The sequence below is a fragment of the Narcine bancroftii genome, chromosome 1 (assembly GCF_036971445.1).
Source record: "Narcine bancroftii isolate sNarBan1 chromosome 1, sNarBan1.hap1, whole genome shotgun sequence".
Taxonomy (NCBI): Eukaryota; Metazoa; Chordata; class Chondrichthyes; order Torpediniformes; family Narcinidae; genus Narcine; species Narcine bancroftii.
In genome coordinates, this window is record NC_091469.1 from 56813655 (window position 1) to 56829786 (window position 16132).

The 16132-nt window shown below is 41.3% G+C and overlaps 1 protein-coding gene across 1 annotated transcript; it reads right to left on the reverse strand.

The window, feature by feature from the left end:
• Nucleotides 1-239: 239 nt before the first annotated feature.
• On the reverse strand, nt 240-8004 carry kcnv2a (potassium channel, subfamily V, member 2a). The gene is made up of 4 exons (XM_069927443.1): nt 6694-8004; nt 1486-1585; nt 1036-1085; nt 240-343 (listed from the first exon to the last, which is right to left on the reverse strand). Exons 1-3 carry the CDS (start codon nt 8002-8004, stop codon nt 1051-1053), a joined length of 1446 nt encoding a protein of 481 aa, XP_069783544.1. The 3' UTR covers nt 240-343; nt 1036-1050.
• Between the last annotated feature and the right edge of the window lie 8128 nt (nt 8005-16132).

A 16132-nucleotide genomic window follows, 5' to 3' on the forward strand; every position in this document is an offset into this window, starting at 1 on the left:
AATTTATGCTGTCACTCTGTTGAGTGAATTTGTTTGCCGAATTGTGTAATATCAAAAGCCAGGGGAAAAGGTTATTTTATAAAATTGGTGTATGATAATATTAAAACTCTATACATGGCTCTTTTCCATTATTTATAGATCAGCCATTTAAACACATCAGAGCTATCTGCTTCAATTATCCATGCACGTTTCACAATTACTTTTCATGTAAAGAAATTCCAATTAAATTCTTTATTTTGTATTTTTCTCTGTTTCATTTTTTGCTCACAATCCCACTAATGGGTGCATTTTTTTTTTCTGAATCCTCATTATTGAAATGTTACAGAATCTGTATTTTATAAACCTGAGGAAAAAAATCACATTGTATTAATCTTTCTTTGTAGTTCCATCTCTTAATTTTAATAGTATAATAAAAAATAATAGATTTTTGTAGAGAAGCTTTTCTATCCTTTCTTGAGTGCTACAATATCCTTTACATAGAATACAGGACAAAGTAAGTCATTTGTATTTAAACAAAGTTCTACATGTATTTAGCAATAATTTGCTATCTTTGTATATCATTCCTCTAGATATGTTTCCTCAGTGTTTCATTTGCAGTCAATAACCAAATTTGAATGCTACTTTTATTTAATTATACTTCTGCATTTTGAATTTCTCTCCCCTTCTAACCACTATTTTTAAATATAATCTGACAAGCCTCTTGTTCCATCATACTTATATTTTGATATATCAAAATTAATTTGCTATTCTTATATTTCCAAATAATCAACTAGAATCCTATTTTAATATCTGAAATTTTTGAGACTATGCCTCCAATTTCCAGATCATTTGTAATTGTTGAAAAACATCGGTCTCAGTACAAATCCACTGTCATCACTTCCCTTTTCCAGACAATCCTCCAATGGTTCTTTCATTCGAATCTGATTTTGGAGTCACTTCATTGAGAAGGCTTTTATCTGCCCTCTGAATCTACATTTGCTGACTTATGTCGGGAATTTTTTTATATCATATCTTACATATAAAGTTATCTTTTACCTGCATCATTAATATTTAATCCAGACAAGTTTCTTTGTGAATTTTTTTGTCTGAAAGAAATACAAAGAATACATTTTTCATTACACATTGAAAACTGATCTGTTTAACCATAAAAATCTAATACAGAATACTTCCACTTGTATGATATTCTTCATTTTTCTGAGCGTGTGCTCATTTGCTTTCTCCATTGTGATATTGGAAAAAAATCTTCAAAACAGTTATGTGGAAAGTAGGAATGCATCTATCACTTCAGATCATTTTCTGGGAAATGTTATTGCTCTCTTGGCAAATGATGGTGTGGGACTCCTCCGCAGCACTCCGCCATCCTTCTCCGCGTTCTCTCCATAAAATTAACTTGTCCTCTCTGCTTTGAGGAAGTTGTATATTCATAGCTTTTGAGCTGTGAATAATAATCTGAGAATTTATTATAGAGGATGGAGATTGGCATACCATTTAAAATTATTCCAAATGCAATGCAGCTGAAAGCAAAAGTTCTTCCAAGGATCGTTTCTGGGCAGACATCCCCATAGCCCACTGTGGAAATGCTGACCTGTAATCAAATAAAATCCTAATTTAGAAAGTACATTGATTACATCATTATTTTTAAAAGGCCTGTGAAAATGGATAGACGGCATGCTTTTAAGTTGCATGAATGGAACAAACACTGAAGGAGGTATGCAAGTGCAGTGCTAAATTAGTATCTTTACATGTTTTCCAGCCTTTTGACAGAATTGTTCAATTAGTCCCGGGTCATGCATTTTCTCTAGCCTTATAATGAATTTTTCTTCAATGATTTATTTAGCTGAATTTTCTTCTTAATTGTGCATTACAGATGACAGAAACAAATGCTGCATTATAATATTTCATCGTGTTGATTCTTTTAACAATCACTTGACATTTACCAGAAATATTTCTTATTTCCTCCAACAATTACCATGTTCACCTTTATAAAACTTCTATTCAAATAATCTCTGGTTGAGACCAATCCCAGCTATTCTTGTATTCCCATTAACTGAAGACCTTTCTTCTACTTTCTAAAACTTTCTAGGTCTTGCATTGAGATGGACATGCCAATGCAGGCTAATAGATCTCTTATCCAGAGGATTATTTTGTAGGAATTAATTGGCCTTTTCCTTATTAATTTTCCTCCCTTACTTGATGCCAATTCAAAGTAGAATGTACATTTTCCTAGAAATACATGTCTGTTATTTAACACAACAGCTTCTACGCACATCACAAAAGCCGCTTTCAGATGGCCACAATACCCGACTGTAAAGCCGCACGTTATACTCCTGTGTGACTGTTGGGTGCCCATCTGAAACCAGAAAAGCCGGCCAGGAGGTCTCTACTTACATAACCCTTCTCCAGGAGGCATAATATCCTGCTTCGAGTATCGTCTGTTGCAGCTGAAAGCGGCCGGGCTGCCAGGGGGCGGGCTGATGACGTCGCGGTGACATCATCAGTCATCGACTCCTGCTTTGAATGGTGAGTCGGGCGAGTGAGGGGGAGAGACCGGCAGCAGGAGTCAGGTGGGTGGGAGACCGGCAGCAGGAGTCCGGTGAGTGGGGAAGTGGGGGGAGAGAGACCGGCAGCGGGAGTCAGGCAGGCGGGAGTCGGGAGAGCGGGTGGGGGAGAGACCAGCAATAGGAGTTGGGCCAGCGAGGGGGGAGAGACCGGCAGCGGGAGTTAGTTGGGCAAGCAAGGGGGGAAGAGACTGGCAGCGGGAGTCAGGCGGGCAGAAGACTGGCAGCGCGAGTCAAGTCATGCCTGAGTTGTTTGTCAGGCATGCCTTGATATGCTGTAAATAACATCAAGGCAGTGTGGGCGGGACTAGGCCACTGTCCCGAGTAGCCGGCTTTTGCTGCTAGATGTCTAGTTTAAGTGCCAGAAAGCCACCCATTCCGTGGCCACCTAAACATGCCAGTTGAACTCCACTAGCTGCACCTGCAGGCGCATAATCTTCCTCGGAACACCTAAAAGCGGCTAAACATTCCAAAATACTTCACAAATAATTGACATCATGTCCCATAATTTGAAGTTGTTTGATATGGTAAAATAAATACATTTTAAGAAATGGAATAGGAGGAAAGAGAAGTGCAAGGGGAGTTTATGAGAATTCTAGATATTTAGGGTCTTAACTTCTAAGGTAAGGAAAAATTTGGGCTATGTTACAGAGATGGAAATATGGTCAACAGCTTATCTCAACCTTAATTATGACACTAAGACTGTCATGTATCATTATTATTTCCATCTCTGTAACGCAGCCCAAATTTTCCCCTGGTTAAAGTACGCACTGATCTGAACAGAAGATAATGGCTTGATCTTCCCAATAATTAGCAGGAAAAGTATTTGCATATCCTCTGTGTGGTGTTGGTCATGCATTCTGACAAATTGGAGGGAATCTAAGAGTCAAAAAAGATTGAGGTAAATTCAGTTTTTCACCTTGGACCAAGCAATGACAAGAAAGAGGGAGATTAAAGCATGTTTGATAGGCTAGTTGATGACATGTGGGGTAGCTGGGTGGATTATTTTAGTCCAGTGGGAAGGGAAGGTTGAGAACCACTGTTCTAGACCCAGTTGTTACTGAATTATTTTGCTTGAGAAAAATTGTCATTGGCCTGTTTCCTTTGGAGTTATGAAACTGTGCACATAACGAGTCAATTAGGTACAATTAAAACAGTCAGTTTAAAACTTTTTTCTTCCCACTCACATACCACCTTAAGCAATCCCTTACTAATTACAGAGCACTTATGGCCTAGGGATTCCTTAAGGTGGAATGAGAGTTTAGGGGGGCAGTTTTAAAAACACTGTTTAGTCCCACTATGACATGCTTATACAGGTCAGAAGAGTGCAAAGTTGCTCATCAACTACCCCTCCCTGCTTAATCAGTTCCACATCTCTATTCAATAATTCTTCCATTTTCCCCCTACATAAAATGAGTTTAGTAAAGTGGAGGAGAGAAGTTTAAAAACAATCTTGGAGTTCACATCCTTTTACTTCAGTTTTCAAAATCTGATGGGATAAATGAAGTGTGGTGTTTAGATATGGAAAGATAATACTGAAACAGCAATTGGAGCTGGAGCACTCATTTTATCATCTCACTGTTACTACAGCAACACACAATGATCTGACTGTGAACGGAAGGGCTGAAAAATGCAGGTTACTGATGTGAGAATTAAATGGGAGTGAAAGATGTGGGAAAAATGAAGTGCAAAATTATTAATAAAAAGGAGCTACAGAGGCAAATGTGCTGAAGATACAGAAATGCTGGAGGAATTCAGCAGGTCTCACAGTGTCCATAGGAGGTAAAGATATATAACTGATGTTTTGGGTCTGAGCCCTTCTTCAAGTTATGAGTAGGCAATCAACTGAATTAAAAGGCTGGGAAGAAGGAAAAAGGCAGGAAAGGAATACAGACCATCAGACAAAACTTTTAATTGGATATGGATAGGAGGACAGGAAAGAGAATGCTGAGAATTGATAGGGGAGGGTTGTTTGGCACTGTGAATGCAGAACTGGGGCAAAGACACAGGCTGAGGTAAAGGAAAGGAGACATAGGGATAGGGGAGCAAATAGCAGAAACTGGAGGTGAATGTTAAGGCCGTCCAGCTGGAAGGTGCCCATTTGGAATATGAAGTATTGTTCCTCCAATTTGTAGGTGGTCTCAGCCTGGTAGTGCACGAGACCATAGACTGACATGACAGCAAGGGAATTGGGTGGGGAATTGAAATGGATGGCCATTGGGAGATCCACTCTATTGCGACGGACAGAGCCAAGGAACTCAGCGAAACTCCCAGTCTGTGTCCAGTCTCTCTGAAGAAAAATGGGGGCCACCAGATACAGTAGATGGCCCCTACAGATTACAAGTGAAGTGTTGCTTCACTTGAAAGTACTGTGGTCACCAGGGTACATGCCATGGGTGCATTTGGTGAATGAGGGAATCACTGTGGGAGCAGTCCCTGCAGAAGGCTGAGAGGGAAGGAGAAGGGAAGATGTGTCTGGAGGTAACTTAGACAGTAAAATTAAGGAAACCCCCGTACAGGAACTAATGTAGATGTCTTTTGTATTAGAGAAATGTAAATATAAAACAGTGCTTTATTCATTTTGCTTTTAAAATTTACGCTTGAGGGAAAATTTTTCAAAGTGAGAGCAATATGAGAATTTCCCCCCAGAATGACTGATTGGAACAAAAGCAAATACCCATTCCCAGGAAGATTTTGTTTGTATTGTTGGCAGAATATCATACAAGTTGGAATTTACTTAAATTGAGACCTGTTTTTATAGAAAACTTTAACTGCAATGAAGTGGATCACAATCATGGGCAAACACTGCCACTTGGAATTTCAGGTCAATACAATTAGGTTCTCTTTAGACAATCTTCTGGTTTATTGAAGGAAGAAGCTTTGGCTTGTTGAAAGAAAGTAAAACTTCTGAAAAAGGCAGCATTTAAAATGTACAGGAGATTACTTCAGATGGCTATTTTGGACAATGAATGATAAAGACTTATTGGAAAAGATTTAGATGCAGCCTATAAGAACATTATAAAACTGAATTATTCACTTCAAAGGTGCAGAGAAACTGATTAAGATGATTAAAATATTGTGACAGATTGTATCAGATGGTAGAGTAGATTATTTATATGTAAATATCATAATTAACAAGATTCTATTAAAAATAATTGTGTGGCCTTTTCTAGTCTTTTTGAGATCATCATTTTATGTAATTAACTTCCATTATTTTCCTTCATTGCAAGTTCACTTCCCATTCAATCGTCGTCCTAACCTGTCAAGAACTGACAGTGATAGACCTGCTCACTACTGTTAATCAGCATATAGCTTAAAATAAGTATTTCAGAAATAAAGTTTGGTACAAGTTCATCCTAAGTTGTTGGTGCAAATCAAGGATGTATCAAGAGGCAAGGTCACATTTGGTACAATGTAATCCATAACATCATAAAAAGCGTCAGATATGCAGTACTCCTTTGCTAAAACTTGTATATAAGAGACTTATCAAGATGGTGCTTGGATTAGAGAGCATGAGCTTTGGGGAAAGATTGGACAGACTTGGTTTGTTTGTATCCGAGGCTGAGGAAAGTCCTGATAGAAGTTTTCTTTAAATTATGAGAGGCGTAGAAAGGGGAGACAGTCAGATTTTTTTTTCACCTGTGTAAAAATGTCAAATACTAGAAGACGTGCATGCAAGATAAATTTAAAGGTGTGTGGGCAAGTTTTTTTTTGTGTACACAGAGTGGCTGTTGCTTGGAACAGGCTGCTTGGGATAGTAGTAGAATCAAATACAATAGTAGTGTTTAAGAGACTTCTGGAAAGACACATGGATATCCAGGGAATGGAGGAATATGTATCATGTTCAAGTAGCAGAGTTTTAATTTAATTTGACATCATATTTGGCACAGTCCTTGGGCTGAAGGGCCTATTCCTGTGCTGTACTGTTCTTTGTCCGTAGTCATAAGATATTTTAAAGGCAGGGAAGAAGGACATGCACCCAATCACAGTGGATAAAGAATATTTGTATCCCTCTCCCTTACAATTACTCTTTCCCCTTATAACATACCTTGCAATAATTTTAAGCCTTGAAGATCTATACCTTGTAAACAAGTAACTATTGTCCAGTAATTTAAAATTGGTATTTTGTACTCACTGCAGCCCACCACCAGGCATGGGGTATGGATGTAAAGTTAGTTCCTGGAACATCATGTTCAACAGAGAAGACCAGAGCAGAAAAGGAGAATATGCCCATTGCTATAAAGAGAAAAAGGCAGCCAACCTGCTGGTAACATTGCTTCAATGTGAAGCCAAATGCCCTCAGTCCAGTGGAATGCCGGGCAAGCTTTAAAATACGGAAAATTCTCATCAGTCTCATGATCCTCAACACCTGGCCAACTTTTCCCACTCTGCCCACCTTCTCAATATCTTGATCATGCCTCCCATAGTCTTCATCCTCAAAACATTCCAGGGTGATCTGGAGATAGAAGGGGAGGATTGCAATGAGATCAACAGCATTTAGAGCACTTTGTGCAAACTTCTCAATATCAGGGGTCGACATGATCCTTAGCAGGTACTCTGTAGTAAAAAAAATAATGCAAATGGTTTCAACATGTTCCATGTAGGTATGGCCACTCAGTTGGCCAGCAGGACTCTTGTACTGCATTTCTTCAACAGTGTTCAAGGCCATGGCTACAATGGAGATGACCACAAACATACTGGAAGTCACTGCCATCAATTTGGCTGTAACCGAAGAGAAAGGCTTTTCCACCAAATTCCAGATTATTCTTCTTTGGTGACCATAAATCAAGTGTCGGAAATGCTCCTCATCTTCTTCCACTTCAAGTTCAGCTTGAAGTTCTCGCTGTACCTTTAGCTGTTCGTTTAACTCATCCTGCCTCTCCTCAAAGGAGATCCTGCAACACCTATTAGTGTTTTTGATCCGAATACCCCAATAGTGGATCTCTTCAAGAAAATTTCTGGGGCAGAGCTCATTTTTAATCCACAAGACTCCATTCCTGTAAAAGTTAAAGATATGGTGAAATATTTCAGGATCCCGATCAAAGAAATATTCATTTTCTTTTACACTGTAGTCATCACACAGATCCAATTTCCTTGTGGGATCAGTGTAAGTAGCCAATTTTCCAATTCTGGTTTTAGGAAATCGAGCAGCAGCAAGGTAGTTGATCTGGAATATTTTGCCTCCAACATTAATATTCAGCTTGTAGTCTTTAAAGGAAGAACCTGGCTTGTATTGAAGGACAGTTGGTAACTCTTCATCAGAATCTGTTTCATCATCGTATTTAACTTCATAGATATCGGACCCAAGTTCATGCATGGAATTCCATGGTTTCAAAGTCTTTTCTTTCACTAGTGCCAAATCAGTCTGTTGCTGAGCTGCATTTAAATTTTGTCCTTGTTTGTAATTTGCAAACAAACTCTGACGTCTTTGCTTGAATTTAAACATTTCTGTCCACTGTTTCTTCCTAAAAAAAGACAATTCTCTTCAATCAATGCATCAAGCAAATTGAACTGCATTGTTTACTTAACTAAGGAGTGTTAAAGTCCTGTTTCAGCATTGCTGCTGACCCCATTAACATGCTGACAGTGAGGATCTAAGAGCTTAGGTGGCTATTTAGACATTATCCCATTTCAGCTGCTTCCACCCATTGATACTGACGTCTTTCTTCCTGTTCACTGACAAATCTAATTATTTTCTTACACAGCTGTTGAGAGGCAGAGGGAGGATGGGATAGGGAACTTTCAATCTTGCAAATTATATTTCTCGTCTATAATTTTCACTGTCCTGACATATTCTAGGACATTTCATGAAATTAACAGATCAATTTAGGATTACTGGTACAAGATTGTTTAGAATTAATAATCGATGTGAGAGAACTGCAGAAAAGGACTGGGCATATAACCACCTGGATTGGTCCAAATTGGCTTTCTGCAATGCTCACAATGTAAATATGATTCCCTGTAAGAGCAATCCTGAAATTAGGTCATTCTGTATAAATAACATACTAAGGAGCTATGGTTACTATGTCATAAAAGTAATGACAGCTCTTTTCGCTTTCTCAGTCATCTGATGGGAAATAGTATGTGCATATCACCATGGTCTACTAAGGATGATCAACATAGCTCTTGTAATTTGATTGTGCCTGACAGAGTACCCACTACTCAATGGGCTGAATACCCTCTTTCTGTTCCTATGTCCTGTGGAGTATTCATCTGATGTGGAAAGACACACTCTAGCCTTGTATTCACAGAACCTACTACATTATGTATTACATAATGAGTTGTTTCTTGAGTTCACTGGAAGTCAATCTTGTGTCCCCTATTAATATGCAGGCAGGTCAGCCTGTGCATGTGCTCCACTCCCAGTGAAGTTACAAGCTCATAGAGCAGTACACTACTCGGCCCTAAGGCCAACAATGTCATTCTGACCTATGTAAACCTGCTCCATGACCTCCCTTCCCTCACAGCCTAAAACCCTCCATTTTTCTTAAATCCATGTGCCTAAGTTCTGCTCTGCATTTGACAAATTATTTTTTAAATTAATTTTGCCATGCAGCACGGTTAAAGGCCATTTTGGTCCACAAGTCCATGCTACCCAATTAACCTACACCCCAGGTATATTTTCAACAATGGGAGGAAATCAGAGCCCCTATGGAAAACTCACGCAGACACACGAAGAACGTACAAACTCCTTACAGACAGCACGGGATTTGAACCCAGGTCTCAATCGTTGGCACTGTAAAAGGTGTTATGCTAACCGCTTCGCCAACTGTGTCACTCCACATACTACCACATTTTTGACCTACGTTCTCATTCTCTTACTGCTCCCATTTTCTGAATGAACCAGATAAATCTAGTTACAACTGATGCCCATGGCCTTGATAGTTTTAGCCTGTCAGAGACCTTCCCAAGTTTCTTTGTAATACACAAATATGCTGGAGAACTCAGCAGGTTACAAAGCATCCATAGGAAGTAAAGGGTAACCAACATTTCAGGCCTGACGAAGGAACCAGGCCAAAACATTGGTTACCCTTTACTTCCTCTGGATGCTGTTCGACCTGCTGAGTTCTCCAGCACATTTATGTATTGCATCCAATTCCAGCATCTAGAGGCTTTCTTGTTTAACAACAAAGTTATTTTTCTTCCTTCCCAGTCTGACAAGTGGGAAGGAGAGAAGCTGTTTCTTTTCGCACAACTGTGGCCTGGCCTAGTGAGTGTTTTCAGCATTTTCTGTTTTTATTTTAGAGTTCTAGAATCTTCTTTTTTGTTTTATTTTCATGATCCTCTAACATAGTGGTTCCCAATCTTTTACTTTCCACTCACATACCACTTTAAGTAATCCCTATGCCATAAGTGTTCTGCGATTAATAAGGGATTGCTTAAGGTGGTATGTGGGTGGAAAGAAAAAGTTTGAAAACCACTGTTTTAATCATTCCAAATTGATTTGTTATGTGCACCGTTTCATAACTCCAAAGGAAATGGGCCAATGACAATTTTTCTCAAGCAAAATGTTTCAGTAATAATTGTGTCTAGAGCAGTGATTCTCATCCTTCCCTTCCCACTCACATACCACCTTAAGCAATCCCTTACTAATCACGGAACACTTATGGCATAGGGTATATTTAAAGTGGTATGTGAGTGGAAAGTAGAAGGTTGGGAACCACTGCAACAGGTAGTATAGCTTAACCCTGGCCTGAGGAAACTGCAAAAGCTGGAAGAGAAAGTCCCCAACTGGCTAAGCTCCTTGTATAAGAATGCTGTTAATGTTTTCCTACAAGGGCCAACGACTGATCATAAAACATCTGGAGACCTCGATTTTGGTACTGGTTGGATTCTTTGCTCATTTCCACTACTTTTGCTGCTGATGTCCAGAAGAATGGAAGGATTCCTTCTGGGGCAAGATGAATGCCAGTTTCCCGGCTTGATTCTGCATCTCCTGATTGAAGAGGGAGCCCAAGTCATGGCTGCATGCGTGAACCTTGGTGACGACTCCCTCCAAGCTTGTTGAACATCTCCCAGGATGGCATGCAATAGTGGTGCAGTTCTTCTGCCTAAGACATTACCTTCAGGATGACACACAGCTCCCAGCAGAAAGCATCAGCTACTCCTCTGCAGGAGTGGCCTGATTTTCACTGGAACCTTTTCAAAGCTTGTTATGTGGTTGCAAGGAGTGGGAGTATTCAACTGCTGGGTGAAAAGGCACACTACTTACAAGGATAGATGGAGAAAGTGTGGTGGAAACTGTGCTGATCGGTTGCATCACGGTCTGGCATGGGGACACCAACACCCCTGAGCATAAAGCCCTGCAAAAGGTAGTGGAAATAGCCCCGGATATCACAGGCAAAAGCCTCCCCACCATCGATAACATTTACAGGGAATGCAATCCACACCACCCGACATATGCTCTGCTCTCACTGCTATCTGCAGGAAAGAGGTATAGATGCTACAAGTGTTCGAAGCAGGGCTTAGCGCTATTCGAATTGCGGGAGAGAGAGGCGAGTCAAGTTAGTATTTAAAAAATGTTAGAAGGGCAACTGAAGGGTTAAGCAGAGTGCATGAGGGAGTAATTGAGATAATTGGCAGGGACCAATAAAAGGAAGAGTAGCTCAGGTGGAGCAGCCCAGTGTGTAAGTATAGGAGTGGAGCTTTGACTCAAGAAGCTTTGGAGACCTTGCTCCCAGTGAGGTAAGGCTGGTAAGTTTCTTTAATTAACTTAAGAGTGGAGGCAGCGGTTAGGGCAGTCCTGGTGATCAGGTTTGCTAGAGCTGTTTGGGAAGGTTTAAACTCATTTGACAGAAGGGTGGGAATCAGAATGTGAGGACAGAGATTAGGGTAGAAGGACAAAAGTATGATGCTATATGTGCTCTGAGTTGGAGAGGAAGGACAGGCAGGGACAGAACACAAATGTAGTCAGTTAGAGTGGTTGAAATGTGTCTATTTCACTGCTAGGAGTAAAAGGAATAATGGGGATGAACTTAGAGCATGGATCAGTACATGGAACAACAATGTAGTGGCCGTTACTGAAATTTGTCTGGAGGAAGGGCAAGACTGGCTGATGCAGGTACAAGGGTTTAGGTGTTTTAAAAATAATAGAGGTAGGAGAGGGAGGGAGTAGAGTAATATTTCTGGTGATCACAGCTATAGAAAGGGAGGATGCTGCAGAAGGAGTGTCCACTGAGTCAGTGTGGGTAGAAGTCAGAAATAGGAAGGCTGCTATCACTGTATTGGGAGTAGTTATAGGCTACCAAATAGCCCTTGGGACACCAAAAAGCAGATAGATTTTGGAATGGTGCAGGAAATGCTGGGTTGTAGTTATGGGCTATTTCAACTTTCCTAGTATTGACTGGCATCTACTGACTGCAAGAGGGATAGATGAGGCTGAATTTATCAGATGTGTACAAGAAGGATTCCTGACACAGTATGTGGACCAGCTGACCAGAGAGGCCATACTGGATCTGGTTTTGGGGAATGAACCTGGTCATTGATTAACCTCTCGGTGGGGGAGCATTTTGGTGAGAGTGACCACAACTCCCTTATCTTCAGCATAGCTATGAAATAGGATATAAACAATCAATGTGGGAAAGTGCTAAATTGGGGAAGAGCTAATTATGAAGAGATGAGGCAGGAATGAGAGAGAATAAATTGGAAACCGATGTTTAAGGGTGAAAGCAGAGAAGTAATGTAGAGGAAGTTCAGGGACCACTTAAGCAGGGTTGAAGATGGGTTTGTCCCACTGGAACAAGGAAAAGATGGTAGGAAAAGGGAACAGTGGCTGACAAAACAGGTCAGGAAAAAGGAAGCATTCAGTAGACTGAAGAAGATGGGTTCATGAAAAGTATATGGTTGCTAAGAAGGAGCTTTAAAAAGAACTTGGGAGAGCTTGAAGTGGTCATGAGAAAGCCTTGGCATGTAGAATTAAGGAGAATCCCAAGGCGTTCTATGAGTATGTGAAGGACAGAAGGATTATGAGTGTGAAGGTGGAGCCGCTAAAGGATAAAGGAGGAAACATGTGCCTGGAGTTGGGGAGGTCTTAAATAAATAATTTGCATCAGTATTCACAAGAGAAAAAGACTTTGATGTCAGTTAGGTTGAAATTAAACCGGCCTGTGCATTGGATAAATGTGGAGATTAAGGAAGTGGAAGTGTTGGATCTTCCTAAAAATATCAAGATTGATAAATCCCCAATGCTGGATGTAATATACCCCAAGCTACTGTGGGAAATGAGAGAAGAGATAGCTTGGGCAGTTGCTATGATCTTTGAATCCTCTTTGGCCACAAGGGTGGTATCAGAGGATTGGAAAATGGCAAATTATTTTAAAAAGGTAATAGGGAGAACCCTGAGAATTGTAGACCAATGAAACTTGCACCAGTGGTATGTAAACTAATGGAGAAGATTCTTAAGGATCAGATATATGATCATTAGCATAAGTGGATGCTACTCAAGGATAGTCAGCATGGCTTTCTGAAGGGAAGTCCGTGCCTCACGAGTCTAATGGAGTTTTTTTGAGGAGGTAACAAAAGAAATTGACGAGGGTAGGGCAGTAGATGTGGTCTATATATATTTTTGCAAGACATTTGACAAGGTCCCCCCACGAGAGACTCATCCAGAAAGTCATGAGTCAGGGGATCAGTGGAAAAGTAGCTGTAAGAATTAAAAAATTGGCATGTAGGAAGAAAGCAGAGAGTAGTAGTGGAAGGAAAGTATTCTGCCTGGAGGTTGGTGGATGAGGTTGGAGGAGTTGTGAATGGAGCTGAAGGTTGTCGGAAGGTTGCAAGAGGATAGAGACAGGATGCAGAGTTGGGCAGAAAAGTGGCAGATGGTGTTCAATCTGGATAAGTGTGAGGTGATGCATTTGGGAAGGAGAAACCAGAATGCTGGGTTAATGGTCGGTTACTTAAGAGTGTGGATAACAGAGGGACTTTCGGGTGCAAATCCATACATCCCTCAAGGTCACCACACAAGTTGACAGGATAGTTAAGAGGGCTAAGGGGGGGGGGGGGGCTTGGATTGATTAATAGGGGATTGAATTCAGGAATAGAAAGGTCATGTTGCAACTCTACAAATCTTTGGTCAGACCACACTTAGAGTATTGTGTTCAGTTCTAGTCATCTCATTATAGGAAGGATGTGGAAGCCAAGTAAAGGGTGCAGAGGAGCTTTACTAGAATGTTGCCTGGATTGGGGAAACAAGTCTTGTGAGGGAAGGTTAGCAGAGTTGGGATTTTTTCTCTTTGGAGCGTAGGATGAGAGAAGACTTGATAGAGGTCTACAAGATTATGAGAGGCATAGAGAGGGTGGACAGGCAGTATTTGTTTCCCAGGGCAGGATCAACAAACACCAGAGAACATATATACAAAGTGAAGGGAGGGAAATATAGGGGAGACATCAGAGTTGTGGGTGCCTGGAATGCCTTGCTGGGAAGGGTATTGAAGCTGAAACATTAGAGGCATTTAAGATACTCTTAGACATAATGAAAGAAAAATAGAGGGTTATAGGGTAGGGAGGGTTTAGTACATTTTTTTAGGAAGGGACATATAGGTTGGCACAACATCGAGGGTCGAAGGGACTATACTGCGCTGTAGTGTTCTATTCTAAGACTCACACCACCAGGTTCAGGAACAGCTGCTACCCTCCACGACGAGACTCCTCAACACCAACTCAATCAGTGACTCATTTAAAGACTCTTATTTTTGCACTTCATGATTTTTAAAAAATTCTCTTTGTATTGATGTTTGTTTACATTTCTTTTTGTGTACATTCTGTACAGTTTTTTTACATTTACCAATAAGTGATAATTCTACCTTGCCCACAGGAAAAAGGAATCTCAGGGTTGTATGTGATGTCATATATGTACACTGTCAATAAATCTGAGGAAAGGCTAGATGGTAGAGGAGTGAGCTGCAGTCCTGTTGCATTGACTATTGAGCAAGCTCAGGGGTGTAGTGAAATCCTGGCTGGGCTGAAATCGGTCATACAGATTCAGGTCCTAAAATTCTCCTCAGGAGCCAACCCTGCATGAAGCATCTCTCAGACATGTCCTCCTTACCCTTCCACACCACACGGAGACACCTGCTGTAATGACCTGCTGCTGCAAGTCCACCACACACCCTGCTGCTGTCCGAACATGTTGTGTCAGAGTGAAACTGAGAAGTCTGCAGAACTCGGCAGGTCTCACAGCGTCCATAGGAGGTAAAGATACATAACAACTGTTTCAGGCCTGAGACCTTCTTCAAAGTGTGAGCAAAAAGCAGAAAGGTACCTGAGTAAAAAGGCTGGGGGAAAAGGGAGGAAAGGACAGGGTAAGGAGCACAGGCCAACGGACATAGGGTGATAATTTGTCAGCAGGACAGTGGAGGAAAGGTGAAAATTGATGAAAGGGGGTGGCAGCTCTTTGAATTCAGAGCTAGAGGAAAGGAGATGGAGAGAAAGGGAAAGAGAGACCGAGGAGAGACGGGGAATGGGGGAGGCTATGGAAACCAGAGAAGTCTATGTTAATGCATCCAGTCGGAGGGTGCCCAGGTGGATCTTGAGATGTTGTTCCTCCAATCTGTGAGCGGCCCCAGTCCAGACATGCTGGCATGGGAATAGGGCGGTGAAATGAAATGGTTGGCCACTGGGAGAATCCTGCCATTGCAACAAAGCTAAGGTGCCGAACAAAGCAATTTGGATCCATCCAGTCATGCCACAATGGGAGCACCGGATGCAGTAGTTAATCCTTGCATATTCACAAATGTTTGTTTACTTGGAAGGACTGATTGGTGGGGAGGGAAATAGATGATGGAGCAAGCTGTCCTCATGGAAGGAAGAACAGGGATGATGTGTTTAGTAGTGAGATCATGTAATAGTTGGGGGAAATTGTAGAGGACAATATGTTGGATGCAGAGACTGATGGGGTAGTAGGTGAGGACAAAGGTAATCCTGTCCCCTGGTGAGGGCCGAGTTGATGGTAGTAGAGGAGTAACCATGTTTTTTTTTGAAGATGGATGACATCTTGGATGACCTCACATGCAAGACCTTGTCCTGAGAGCAGATCGATGGTGATGAAGGAATTGCAAAAAAGGAATGGAATCCTTTCAGGGAGTAGGGTGTAAAGAGGTGTAGTCGAGGTAGCTGTGGGAGTTGGTGGGTTTGTAGAAAATATCTGTCAAGTTTGTCAGCCAAGATGGAGACAGAAAGATCAAGAAAGGGGAAAGTGTTGTTGGAGGTGGACAAGGTGAATTTGAGATCAGGGTGGAAGTTGGCAGCTAAGTGGATAAAGTCAACAGTGCATGAGGCAACATTGTTGTAGTCATCAATGAAGCAGAGGAAAAGTTGAGGAGCCTTGCCTGTACAGGCCAGTAGCACTGATTGCCCCACATAGCCAAAAAAAACAGGCAGAGCCGGGACCCATGACTACACCTTTAACTTAGAGAAAGTGGGATAAGTCAAAGGGCAATTTACTGAGTATGAAGACAGGTTCTGCCAGCTGGTGGAGAGGAGTGGTGGTGGAGAGGGACTGGTTGGGTCTGTTGTTGAGGAAGAAACAAAGGGCTTTGAGGTCTTTGGTGTGGGGGTTGGAGGTGTACAGTGATTTG

Coding starts and splice junctions, on each gene's coding strand:
- kcnv2a (XM_069927443.1), bottom strand. CDS start 8,004: ATGTTTAAATTCAAGCAAAGACGTCAGAGTTTGTTTGCAAATTACAAA. Junction 1,586..6,693: donor ATGCCTGGTGGTGGGCTGCA/GTGAGTACAAAA, acceptor ATTTGATTACAG/GTCAGCATTTCCACAGTGGG. Junction 1,086..1,485: donor ATTTGGAATAATTTTAAATG/GTATGCCAATCT, acceptor TATTTCTTTCAG/ACAAAAAAATTCACAAAGAA.